The sequence below is a fragment of the Natator depressus genome, chromosome 8 (assembly GCF_965152275.1).
Source record: "Natator depressus isolate rNatDep1 chromosome 8, rNatDep2.hap1, whole genome shotgun sequence".
Classification (NCBI taxonomy): Eukaryota; Metazoa; Chordata; order Testudines; family Cheloniidae; genus Natator; species Natator depressus.
Genome location: NC_134241.1, coordinates 83,347,663 through 83,362,099, shown reverse-complemented (window position 1 = coordinate 83,362,099; position 14,437 = coordinate 83,347,663). Strand labels below are relative to the sequence as shown.

Below are 14,437 nucleotides of genomic sequence, written 5' to 3'. Positions count from 1 at the left end.
ATGGCTTCCAGGCGGCTACAGCACACTGGATTGCGACGGCGGGCGCCCTTTCCTGTTTGCGCATGCGCGGGTTTCATGTCGTCGTCGGTGCCGCCATTTTGTGTGTGGCGTCTGGGGCCGGCCGGCGCTGAGTGGGATGCTGCGGGGAAGCGACGAGAGGAGGCCGCCAGCGCGGGAGGAGGCCTCTGCCTCCGCCTCCTATTCGGGCCGCTGTTCGTCCTCGTCCGGGACGGAGCACTGGCCCCGCTACCATTTCGGGCTGCTGCAAACCCCGCTGAGCACGGCGGGCAGCGCCGGCGGCCGCTCGGGCGGTGGAGCGGAGCCGGCCGGCCCCCTGCGACAGGCAGACTCCCTCGGCAGGCGCCTCACCCCGGGGCCGCAGCCGTTCTCTGCGGCAGCAGGAGGTGGGGAGCAGTGGGGGTTGGACGAACCCCGACACGCCCTGCGCGAGCTGCCGGGCCCTCTGTACGGGGTTGTCTGAGCAGCCTAGAGCCCTAGATGGAGATCGGTCCCCCTCCCGCGGTGCCCTCCTTGGGCCACCAACCCACCCAGGCCAACCGTTGCCCCTGGGAAGGGGAAACGGGAATCTGTAACCCCAGGGCATCAGTGTTACGCAGCTTCCTGCATCCACGTGTATCCCGTCCCTGAAACATCTCTGTCCCATCGGCCCTGAACAGTTAGACGGGCTGCCTGTGTAAGGAAGATGCTCTTCTCCTTTTGATGGAGTTGGAACTGCAGCTCCAATTAAAGTCTCCTGTGACAGCAATACTCAGATCTCCCATAATGAGAAGAAAGTGGGGAGATGTGATATTGCTAATGTTAAAATAAACATATAAATAAGAAAAACAGTTTGCTTTCTAAACCCATCAAAAATTCCTCCACATTTTCAAAATTTGCTTCACAGTTTACTTTTAATTACCTAAAATGGTTGGGGTAAGGAAGAATTAACAGTATCAGGTAAAGTCCTCAGCTGATTCAATAAAACCTCTTTCCTTGCAGGAAGTAGCCTCATCATTTAAAGGGTCTGGTCTGTGCATGGTTTTTGTACTGGTATAACTATTTTAGTTAGAGGTGTAATTTTTTAATCAAAATAGTTACACTGGCACAACCTCTAGGTTGTGGACACTGTTATGCCAGTATAAAGTATACTGTTATCTCAGTAGAGCTTAGTCCTGTTCCCTTAGGGAAGCACATTTTATACCAGTGTATCTGTGAGATGGTAGTACTATTTTAACAATGCTAGTATGGTTAAAATGATGCAGTTTCATGTAGATAAGCCCTTATAGCCTGTTCCCACAAGCCCTATCTTGATGGGTCAGAAAGGTGTCATTTTCAGTTGTATTAGCTCAGTAAATCTAACATGACTGAAAAGCCCTTTTAATGTTTTTAAAAATGTAGTCTAACAATTTTTAGGGCTGTCAAGCGATTAAAAAAATTAATTGTGATTAATCATGCAATTAATCGCACTGTTAAACATTGATAGAATACCGTTTAAATATTTTTGAATGTTTTCTACATTTTCAAATGATTTCAATTACAACACCAAATACAAAGTGTACAGTGCTCACTTTATATTTATTTTTGATTACAAGTATTTGCACTGTAAAAAAACAAAAGAAAAAGTATTTTTCAATTCACCTAATACAAGTACTGTAGTGCAATCGCTTTATCATGAAAGTTGAACGTACAGATGTAGAATTATGTACAAAAACCCTGCATTCAAAATTAAAACAATTTAAAACTGTAGAGGCTGCAGGTCCTACTTCTTGTTCAGCCAATTGCTCAGACAGACACGTTTACATTTGCAGGAGATAATGCTGCCTGCTTCTTGTTACAATGTCACCTAAAAGTGAGAACAGGCGTTCCATGGCACTGTTGTAGCCGGCATCACAAGATATTTACATGCCAGGTGCACTAAAGACTCAATGTCCCTTCATGCTTCAACCACCTTTCCAAGGGACATGGGTCCATGCTGATGACAGGTTCTGCTCGATAACAATCCAAAGCAGTATGGACCAATGCATGTTCATTTCTGTTATCTGAGTCAAATGTCACCAGCAGAAGGCTGTTTTTCTTTTTTGGTGGTTTGGGTTCTGTAGTTTCTGCATCAGTGTGCTGCTCTTTTAAGACTTCTGTTTAGCATATCGTGCACGTAAATACCTTGCAATGCCGGCTACAAAAGTGCCTGTTCTCACTTTCTGGTGACATTGTAAATAAGAAGAGGGCACCATTATCTCCTGTAAATGTAAACAAACTTCTTTGTCTCTTAGTGATAGGCTGAAAAAGAAGTAGGACCGAGTGGACCAGTAGGTTCTGATGTTTTACTTGTTTTCTTTTTGAATGCAGTTATGGAACAAAAAAAAAATCTACATTTGTAAATTGCATTTTCACAACAGAGATTGCACTACAATACTTGTAGGGGGTGAACTGAAAAATACTATTTCTTTTGTTTATCATTTTTACAGTGCAAATATTTATAATCAAAAGTATACACTTTGATTTCAGTTAGAACACAGAATACAATATATATGAAAATGTCCAAAATATTGTATAAATTTCAATGGGTATTGTTTGACAGTGCAATTCAAACTGTGATTTAATTGCAATTAATTTTTTTAATGGTAATTAATTTTTTTTAGTTAATCGCATGAGTTAACTGCGATTAATTGACCGCCCTAATAATTTTGCAGTTGTGTTAAGCTACTTCCCGCTAATGCGATTGAAAGCCATACTCTTTTTGGCCATCAAGACAGGGCCATAAAAGCCATGATAAAACTCCTATTGGCTTCAATGGTACCGGTTTTGGTCCTTGAGGCTGAACAACTTGGAGCCCAGCATGTGTGCTGAGCCCCCACCCACCACAGCTGATTACTTTCATTTAGTATGCCCTCTAGCCCATAGTAAAGCTTGGAGTACTCCATATTCTGGAGCATATGAGAACACACAAAATGTGTTTGGACTCAGAGCTACCCAAGCTGTATTGTGGATTAGAGTACTGACAGCTGAATATGTGGCAGCTTGCAGGTGCTCAGCAGAGGCAGAGCCCCGGTTTCAGCACAGGTGGGGAGGAGGGTTATGGTGTATACCATTAAATGGGAGGTGCATGGCCAGCCAAGTACCAGTGGCCAAAGTTCAAAGCACTAGTGCTGATATATATACATTGAGTATCGTTAAAAAGTCAACATTTACGGTTTACCTAATATCTTTTTGAGATACCTCACCTATTTTCTTGTATGTGGAATGGGAATGTTGTGCTGGCTTGTGTGGAGGTGTAGGAGCCCATGACACGATTTGCTGTAGTGTTGTCTAACTTCCCCTTGCCTCAATGTGCAGGATTATGTTAATAGATTAGGACACTAGGGTCAAAGATTATTTAATGGAAACTATTGAAGATCATACAGAGGTACTTCAAGCCTATATGAGTAATACTGTGGGTGCCATTTAAAAAATCAACTGATACTGTACAGCAATTGGTATACTGCAGGAACAACTGTTTATAGGAAATATTATGGTTACTCCAAGGATTAAGGACTAGTGAATGTCAAGTACTTTAATGGTATTTCAGTCATAGTATTTTGTGATCAAGATTTCTATTACATAAATGTGGTGCTGTAAACTGTATTTTTGTGCCAACCATCTGGAGATAATTTCAAGAAATCCATTAGGCATTTAGCTGTTTCTAAGTGCAATGTATTAGAGACCAGTGTACCATATTTTCATAAAATATTATATGATACAACGATGTTTTCTTTTACAGACCTTGTTATGTTAATGCTTTTTTTTTTGCATTTAATGCAGACTTCAGATATGAGAAAACATATTCTTGCTTTATTTAACACAAGATGGATCAAAAATTGTAAATCTAATTTCAGATGGTTCTTTGTTTTCCTGTATGTTGGTGCATTTATCTCAAGAGAACAGATTTAAAATCAGTTAAAGATCTTAAATAAACACAGATGGCCTGCTCTTTGTTACAAAGTTAGGTTGGTCTGACCACATCACTTTGGGCTGTGAAAAATTTTATGCCCTGTGTGATGTGGTTAAACTGACCTAAGCCCTTGTGTTGACTTTGCTAGGTTGATGAAAGAATTATCTTGGAGTGGTGGATTTACTATAGCAACCAAAGAACCCCTTTCTTGTGATAGTAAGCGTCTACACTGCATCTGTGCTGCTGTAGTGTTTCTAGTGTACTAAAATGAGAGCAGATTTTGAGGTAAATGCACCATCATAGAATTTACAGTGCAGATCAATCTTAAAATGCATCAGTAAAAGAAATTCCAGGAAACACGCCAGTTCTTAAATTTTGAATTGTATGACTTTGAGTTGAACCATATAGGCAGAAGAAGATAATTTCACTGAATGAGTTTTTGAATATGGTTCTTTCTCTTTGTTTTTTTTGCCCTTTAAAATGTGTGTTCAGTATTAGGCAAATACATTCTGTTTATGACACTTTTTAGACTTGGGAATTTTCACAAGCACTTTGTGCAACTTCAGATAATTATTATTGAAATTGACAGGAAACTGAAGGTAAAAAATCTGACAAATAGAGCAGCCCCTTTTATAGGCCTAGAAATCCCTCTTATATGAAATTATGCATTGTATCTGGCTTTTATCACATAATATTAGTGTAACAACCTAAGCAGGGAATTTGCTGTCAGTATAAAGTAATGACATTAAGGAGAAATTATCATATCAATATGAGTTGGTTTTCAAAATAGCATCTTACTGAAGTTCACTTTTTCCTCTTTTTATACTTGGATTATATAAATATTAATATCAATACAGCAAAGTTCCATTTGGTTCTGTGACTGGATATATTAATCTTTCTCCATTAAGAGCTCTTAACAATCTTTTAACTATTTTTCCTTATTTGTATTGCTTTTCAAACAAAACACTTCATGTCTGATTGTGTTAATTTTATTTTATGGCGTTTGTGTGACTTAAACAGCAAAGTGATCTATGCATTATCTTTCCAAGAGATGCTCTTTATTTTTTTCATAGATTCATACTTTGGGGACAGGAGTTCGTATGCAGAAAATGTTAGCACAATGAATTTTACAAGCTCTTCTTCTGCAAGAGGTCTTAATAGTGCCTGGATAGGAAAAACACCCCTCTCTTCTAGTAGATCAGGTTGTAGAAGCAGGACCCCTCTCATGGGATATTCAGGTAGAGTTGATATTTTTATAGGACTAGCTCTCTTTAAATCCGTAGCCTTATTTTTTAAGCATATTTTAACAATTGAATGTTATATAGTAACATACTTTTTTGTTCATGTATTTTGGGGGGTATTATGTTATATAGGATATCTAGTACTGATGGATATGTACGTAAGAAAACTATTATTTTAGTTACCGCTTAGCTAAATTTTCTTCCTTGCATTCTTCTTCAAAATAATTGATATAATTGGAACTCAAATATTCTCTCAAATTATTCAGTTTCGGTGTAAGTATATAGACATGTTGGTGATTCTGTGGTAACTTTACTAAGGTAACTTTACCTAAATTTGTCCTCCATATTTTTTTATCTTGTCAGACAACAGCAAAATCAGCTTTGTCCCCATTACTTTTAGGAAGAGTAATTTTTACTTGTGCTAATGCAAAGCTCTCATCCCGGCTCTAATCAGTCCCAGCATATGTATTATCAGGTATTCTGATATCATGTTGTGAAAGTGACCACTTTAAAAGTTTTTGGTGTCAGTTTTGTGCAGCTTATGTTGTGAGCTCCTTCAGTCTTGGAAAAAAAGAGTTGTTTAGAGAAGCACTTTTTTTTAGAAATGGAAACTTCATAACATGAAGAAGAAAGCCAGACTGAACAGCAACATCTACTCTCTGAGCAGATGCAAGAAACAAAACATCATCTCCAGAGAACTCACCATCTGTAATGCTCTGACCACTGCATACAACCCCAAATATACTGAACAGCTCTTCAGAAGCACCTTAGAATACTGAGGGAACCATCTCCTGTACCTTACATACTCCAAATGGGACCACCTCAAGCAGGAAATCATCACATGCTCCTAAATATTGGAAGAAAAAAAATCAGGAAACCTATCTGGACATCATGCAGGAAACCTAAAACAACTATAAAAAAAACCAGATAGCCATCCAACACAAAAATAAAGGTGGAACCAACTACAACAATTATACAGCCACTAAAACACCACCTCTCGAAGAAACCATGCCACCAGGACTTACAACATGGACACTACACAACACCTCAACATCATCAGCTTGTCAAGACTACCCGTAACTGGAACTGAAGTATGTACTATTCCAGGGGTTGAACTTCTGCCCCACCATAGAACCTGATTCCATACTAACGTGAAGAACTAGAAGAATTCTGCTGCTAACTCCGTCTCAATGAGTTCTTTCACAACAAAGAGTGTGGCAGTGGTATAACAAGCAGGCTGCTGGAATCAGTGCGCTGAACCAAGGCTGCTTAACACACACAAACTCGGTGCATGCTTGTATGCTGGTTGGACGCCTCCAGATGAGGGAGCTCCAGCAGCAGAGCATTTTGAGTCACTCAGAGTTACAGGGAAGCAATGACACAACCCCTCATTGCCCTAGATTGCACCCCAGAACATGACAACCCCTTGGACAGAGTTTCCATTAATATTAGGTGTTGGGTCTTCTGATACTAAAATTACTCTTGGGGGAATTCTGTGCCACTGCACGCATGCAGAATTCATGTCCCTGCAGATTTCTTGGCTTCCCCTCAGAAAAATGACTTCTGACGGGGAAGCAAAGGGAAGCTGCAAGAGTGATCATGTACCCCTCCCCAGCAGCCTGGGTGTGTTTTTTCGGGCATCCGGAGCAGCCAGTGGAGAGGTAAATCACTGCAGGGTTGGGGGCAGGTCTGAGGATGCCCTGGCCTGTGGCTCTTACCCTTTGCCAGGCTCAGCTACTAGTCCCAGCTGGGCTGAAGCAGGGGAGGACATGACTTCCTCTTCCCCTGCAATAAGCAGGCCAGACCTACTCCCAGAAACCCACCCAGCTGCAGGAAGCTCTGTGGCCTCCCCACCCCCATCACTCCTCAGCTGCAGGGAAGGGGTCACTGTACGGAGAGCTGCTCCCTCATGCATCAATCTGCCCAAACCCCATGCATCCAGACTCTCCCCATACCCAGGCCCCCCACTGAGCCTCACTCCCTCCTCCCCCAGAATCCCCCCACTGAGCCCCCTGCACCCAGACTCCCTCCTGAGAATCTCCCCCCTGGATCCGGACCCCCACCCCTCCACCCAGACCACACCCTGGCTGAGACCCCCACACCTGAACTTCCACTCTGATGAGGCCTCCCCTCCCCCCCCCCCAGCACCTGGACGATCCCGTCAAGCTCCCCGCACTCGGACCCCCACCCCACTGAGCCCCAACCAGCTACACCCGGACTCTCACCCCACTAATCCCCCCACACCCACACACCCCTGCTGAGCCCCATTCCTCCACACCCAGACCTCCTCCTTGGTGAGCCCCAACCATTTGACCTGGATCCCCCTGCAGAGTCCCATTCCCTCTACATCTGAAACCCTGCAACAAGCCCCTCTGCAGAGCTGCCCACACCTAAATTGCACCACACAGAACCCTCTCAGACCCTCCTGGATCCCTCCACACTAAGCCCGTCCACACTTGGATCCTGCCGGGCTGAGCTTGCTTGCCCCATACCTAGATTGGGGGACAGCTTTGTCCCTCTCGCTTGCTATCTTGGTGCACCTGGCATGGAGGGGCAGGGCCCTGGGGTGTTTTAGGGCAAGCCTGGCCCTTGTGCTGTGTCAGGTTTGGGTGCAGCCTCACCGTCAAGTCCATGTCCCAAAGAGGGGCTGCAGGGTGATCTCCCACCTCCTTGCAGCCAGTGGCCGTGCTCCCCACTGCCATGCTGGAACCCCCACATTTATTTATTGACAAAATATGTGGAATTTTGCAGAATTTTAAAATATTGTGCGCAGAATTTTTACTTTTTTGGCCGAGAATTCCCTCCGGAGTAACATTTTAAAAGTAATTCTTTAGCAATTCAGTCTTGCTGATGCATTGTGGTAGACATTGTAAGTTCCACAAAAATGTAGCCTGTTTCATAATGTGAGGAAACAGGATAAGCTGTTTGGGGGGAAATTAGTTTGTGAGAAATAAAGAAAAAGCACTGTCAGAAAGGAGGAGTCAGCTAACTGCTCAGGAAAGATAGATTTCTTTAACAAGCAGAAGAGTTAGAGACAGTATTTTTCTTTTTTATATATAGAGTTAAACTCAAGAGAAATAGTGGAATTAAATTTTTTGGAGTTAAATATCTTTTATTTTTAGAAATAATATGCTTAGGTTGTTTTGGGGTGTATGTGGAGTTTATAGGTGTTGCATTGTAAGTGAAAATACTGGTGGATGGCTTTGCTTTTATGAGCAAGACACCATTTTTGTGCTGTATGATTAGGGCTCTCTGTCTGTCATGGAGGTCGTGGAAGTCACTGATTCTGTGACCTCCATGACTTCTGCAGGCAGCCAGTGTGGCTGACCTAGGAGCGCCCAAGCAGCTGGCCCTAGAACAGCCATACCAGCTGCTGCTGGAGTGACCCGAAGGCAGCCACACCAAATGCTGCTTGGGAGGCCCCGGCAACAGTCCCTGGGTGGGTGGTTTCTCCAGTTTTGGCTAACAGTTCTTGGCTCATTGGAGCAGAGGACACACTAAGAAATGAAAGAAAACTTGATCCCAAGCACAAATTGTCTGACAGCAGGTGCACAAATTTGTGTATTTATTTATTTCCACAGCATTTTCAAATTTGCTGCTTGCTTCTGACCTGCTGTGGCTTCCTTTGTGTTCGTGAATATGTTTTTCTCTGGTTCATGGTATCAGAAGGAGTTGCTGAGATGTACAGTAGAGGGCACTGCAAAGTTATGTTATGGTTCCGAGAAATATAGAACATATGAACAGCTTTAGTTTACCAGGAAAATTGCTTTAAGTCCTTTTTTATTGTCTTCACATTTAATGACAGAAATAGAATAGTTTACCTTTTTGTCATCAAGTGAACCCAAAATGGAATAAAATATAAAGAGAATGTATTCTATCAAAATAAAAATTACCTCTACTTGATATTAGTTTAAGGAAATAATTTGAAAAGTAGCCAGCAATTGGCCGCAGGGAGGTGCTGGGTTTGAATGCCCTCATGCTCAAAAAATGCATAACATCTGTCAAAACAAGGTTAAGTCTCCCCAGAAACATTGTTAAATGGTAAATTTTAGAACTAAATTTTGCACAAATTAATTGGGAAAACAAAGCACTTGACAAAGAGAGATTACTTCTGAAATGTGGAAAAATGACATAATAGCTATAGCACATGGGCAACTCAGAATTAAAAACATACAGTTAAAATACAAAAAATTGCCTGCATAGAATGGCTATATTTGCTTCACTGGCATTTGATTAAAAAAACCCTCCTGTCTTCAGAGAGATATCTTATGCTGTACCCTGAAATTTGTCAAATACTAGCAAACAGAGGAAATTAATTTCATGGGCAAAGGCCCGCCACTCTCTATGCCTAAAACTATTCCTAAAGTTTGGTCAGAAACTGATAGCAGTAGCGTGTCAGCTGATTTTGACTATCCTGACACAAAATACATTATTTATAATTTATTTCCCAAGATAAGAAAAAAATGTACTGGGTCTGTTGATCACCTAAGGAAGTTTTCTGAGCAAGGAACTAATGATCCCATACATGGTATGTGTATGTATGCATTCAACAATAACTGCTTGGTTTCCGTCTCTGAATGATTGATCCTGTGTAACAGGGAGTGCTCTAAATACCCACTGTAGTCCAAAGGAAGTGAGGGCACTGGACACCCTGCACATTTGGGCCCTGCATCCCCTTAATTTCATTTTAATTATTTGAACTCTTTCCCTTTTTCCAAATTAGAACTTGATCTGTGTCATGTTATTTAAAACAAAGAAAAAACAATTCTGTTCTCTCCTCTGCCTTGCACAGTAACACTGTTCTGCAGTTTTATGGATCTGTGGGATTCCTGTGAAAGAAATACTTTAAAATCTAAGACCATGAATACATAAAATTTCCTAATCTAAAGCATTTTCTTTTTTTCTCTCCATCTCTTACTTTTCTTTTTCTTCCTGTCCTCCTAGCTCCATTGTTAATTTCTTCTAATTACACTTATTTATTCTTCCATTAATTCAAACTACCAGTGTCAGAAAATCTGGTAAGTCTGATACTCAGTAAAAATGCTTTGTGCTTCAGACTTGCTGTTTAGCTATTGAGCTCCCCATACTCAAGAAGAAAATGGTTACTTGGACTGGCTGAAACTACTACTATACTACTAGTACTATAATGTCCTCCAAGAAAGGAACCGCCTCTCCATCATATGTTGGAAACCTTTTGTTGTGTGTGCAGTGATTATTTCACAACAGAAGAAATTCAGGAGCGTCTCTGTGTAAGAAATTTGGGTATCAGCTCATTAAGAGTAGAGGTCTCTGCATGGGGCAGCTTCATCCCTTGCCCTTTTTGCATGTTGCATTGTTTTCTTATAGCTTTGCAGCTTCTGTCCTGCTGGCTCCATGCTCTCCTGACAGTAACCTAAAATATTCTATTCTTTTTCAGATTTATAGTTTGCATTTTCTCCATCCAAATTGTATATGCATAATTATGACTAGAAGCTCTAAACTTCAAATTCCCTTACTTTTTCAATTTATTTTTTAATCTTTAAAAGGATTGCGTCTCAGGATTCCTTAAAATAGAGCAGCTACCTTAAGGAAATTGGAAATGCTTTTTGTGACACATGGATGTCACAAGAGGGACAAATAGCTTTGAAGTCTACTTTAGCAGTCTGGATTAAGGAATTTATGATAGAGATATGCATCAGGAGAAGCAAGGAAATAGCAGTCTCTTTCAAAGCTCATTGCACAAGATCATTGTCTCTTTCTTGGGCCAAGAGAGTGGCGGTGTCCTTTCTTAAAATATGCAAGGTGGTGTTGCAGTCCTTGACCCCAGAATTTACAGAACAGTATAGGTTGGATATCTTAAGTTTTCAATAAGTGCAGTAGCCTTCAATTTGTGTGGGCCACTTCCTCTCTCATTGGATTCTTCTGGTATCTGTATGACACTAATTCCTTTTTTTTTAAATATAAATTGTACTAGGAGGTTGTAAATATCTGGACATATGTGCAAGTTAAAGGGTGGGTTTCACACCTTTAAAGTTTCTTCAAGTGCTTCATATCAATCTAGACCACCTCCTTTTCAAGTTGGCTCTGGTAAATTAAAGAGTTTTGTGCCTTATTTTCTGATAAATTAGCATATTTGAAGAAATTGCTACATTCTGAGTTTCATCTGAGGTGCTGAGTTGGCAGGACAGGTATATACAGTGAGATGGCAGTACTAAAAGAAATTGAATGTTCATTCTCTGTCTTCTGGTAAGAGAGGCACTGTACAGCATCTAGACTGGTATGGAATAATTCAAAGGGGGGAGAAAAGTAAGACATTTTACCTTTATGTAAGATGACAATAGTGAAATATGAGGGTGAACAAAGCCAGAAGATGATGCTTGACATTGTATAATTTATGAACCATCACTGAAGTGTGTCTTTTAAACATGCATGTGTGCATTTCTTTTTAAAGACCTATTTTGGCAATTTTACTTAAATTAGGTGTCTCAGTGGTCTCAGCACATGATTAGGAATTACTAGACTCCCATGAACCTCAAGTCTGAAGGATGACATAGAGAATTTAGCCATTCTTGGCTTCAGAACCCATGCTAGGGTTGAGGAGACTTGCCAGCACCTTGGAATTTATTGAACTAAAAATGTCTGGTAGCAAGTGTTCACCTAAACATCCTCATTCCCACTCATTACAGGTACAGGTAGACAAAGAAAAATCAGTTCAAATACAAGGACCCAAGTCTATATATCTACAACTAGGCTCAATGTGGACAGTGGAGACTACAGAAGATCACAAAAACTAAAGAAAGAAACTAGATTTCAGATTCATTCTAATCAGTTCAAGATCAGTGGTCAATAAACTTTTCAACATGATCTGTTCTGATGAGAATTCTGACCTGGCTTGCATAGTTGAGACCTGGTTTAATGACACACACACAGCGCTATATGGGTCAAAGTTACACTCCTATATGGTCCAGTTTACACCACACACACACCACACGCACTCAGGCTAGTCTGTGTACCAGCTCTCAAACTTTTTCGTCGTGTGGATCACATCTGAACAGAGTATTTCATAGACCACTTTCTCTCCTATTTAGATTGTGAATGTGTGGACCACTTCATCTCTTACTGGTAATCAAATAATATCCCCGTGGTAAGTACAGCACATGATTACCTGGAAAAACAATGTTTGGAAATATTTTTAGTTACTTTTAATGTGATTTAGTGACTGGAAATGACAAATAGTAGCTTTATGTGATCAATATGTAACCAACAAGTGCTCTGTAGACCTTGACTGTGCTAGGTGAGAGGTGGCACAACAAGGTTATTCACGCCTTAGATGAAGTGGAGAGTCTCTCAGTAAGACAGACTTCTTCAAGTCTATGGATACTACTCACTACAGAACATAAGTGGCACAAAATGAGATTGGAAAGCAATTAGCTCCAGCACAAAAAGATAATCTCTTTTCTATAGTTACAGCTATTCTTGTTAACCAGTTTGTCAAGCTGTACTGTCTTCAGTCATCCACAGAACCAGCACTTCTTCCTGAGATTAGCTTTCTACCTAAGTACCACAGTGATGGTCCTTAGATACCAGGATAATATTGTATGGTTCTCTAAAAATGACAATGTTGCCTTGCAGATAAGATTGCTGGGATCTGGGACAAAGTCTCTGGGCCCCAAGAATTGGGGTTTATGCAAAAAGGAGTGCAAATACATGTATCCTTTGTAGAATTCAGATTGTTCATGCAGACAGAAGTTTTCAAAGTTACTGCAGGATATCAGCCTGTGACTCTATCTGTCTTTCATGGCTGGTGAAAGCAGTCATGAGACCCTGAGCCCCCTGTTGACAGAGATTCTCAACATCATCTTTGGAGATTGCAATGTAATAGCCACCCTGAAAAAGGCTGTTTTCCAACTAGTGCTCAAAAAAATCTCTTGACGTGATTTTGCCTGTTCCTGTCCTGTATAGTATCAAATCTGCTAGTTCTGAGCAAGGTTGTTAAGAAGTTTGAGAACAGCTATTTCTAGCAGCACCTCAAATCAACCCGCAACTTTGACGCGCACAATTGGATTTTGGCCCAGGACACGGCTCTGGGACAAGGCTGGTCATAGATTTGGATCTTTTTTTTTTAGCAGTGGACAGCAAACATCAGTGCTCATATATCTAGATAAGTCCACAGCATTTGACACGCTTGACTATGAGGTGTGCTGCGTTGCCTGAGACATCTAGCAGGATGGACAAACTTTGCACTATGTTGGCTCCAAATCTTCCTCTCAGGCAGAAGAGGGGGTTGTGATGGGCATCAGCTTCTCATTCACAAGGACTTGTATAGTTCCAGGAGGCTCAGTTCCTTTCTCACATCCCATTTGACACATGTTAAATCTCTAGGATAGGTTGTGAACTGCCACAGACTCCAGCTTCAGTAGTCTCCCAATGAGTCCCAGCTCCGCATTTCCCTCGTGTAAAACACAGCTTTCCCATGTCTTCATGATCTGAATTTGCTTCCTCTCTATTACAGCAGTGCCTCATACCTTTGCTTACTAAGACTTTCCAGATAGCACAACATGAAGCAATCCACCTTCTAATCAACATTGCTCATCAAAAACACCATGATGCTTCAGACACTACAATGGCATCTGGTTCAATAACTGATGTAAATTTCTGATCTTGATCTTTGAGGCTGTTTGTGGGCTGAGCTGTGCTTCTCAGGGACAATGGAGTTGTGGTCGCATCCCGAATGAAACTCACAAATGTAGGGGATTGTGGCTTCTTTCCAGTAGATCCACTGCTGTGGAACTCCCTTCTGAGAATGAGCATAAATCTTACCAGCTTCAGAACAAAATAAAACCCATTTATTTACATGAGCTTTCCCACAACAACTTCCTTGAAATTGAAGAATAAATGAAGATGATGGAGGAGAGGAAAAAGTAAACATTGACATGAACATCTGCATACATTCACATCACAAAGCAAGTGATGGATATTAGACTTTCAGACTGCTAGGTTTTTGAATTTTGGGTTGCATTCAGATACTACTTGGTCATGTTATAAATACCTAAATGGGGGGAGTATTTTTTTTAAAAAAGTTTGCTCTAGTATCTGGACCAAAATGTGCCCTTGCACATACTCTTTTGTATCATATTGATGTGTATTAGTTGGCTAACACCCTTCATCTCAGTGATGACTTCAGTTCAGAGCTGGTGTAAGGGTTTAGTATGTGAAGTGCTTTGGAATCCTTCAGAATAAAATATACTATATCTGTAAAATAAGTAGTAATATTACTGTAGCTTTTATT

At 41.0% G+C, this 14,437-nt stretch overlaps 1 protein-coding gene across 1 annotated transcript in view; it reads left to right on the top strand.

Moving 5' to 3' along the window:
• MSH4 (mutS homolog 4) overlaps positions 1-14,437 on the top strand; it is a 55,735-nt gene continuing 41,298 nt past the window's right edge. Inside the window, 3 exon segments of the mRNA XM_074962257.1 lie at positions 1-117; positions 119-404; positions 5,002-5,166. Coding sequence (XP_074818358.1) covers positions 1-117; positions 119-404; positions 5,002-5,166 — 568 coding nt within the window.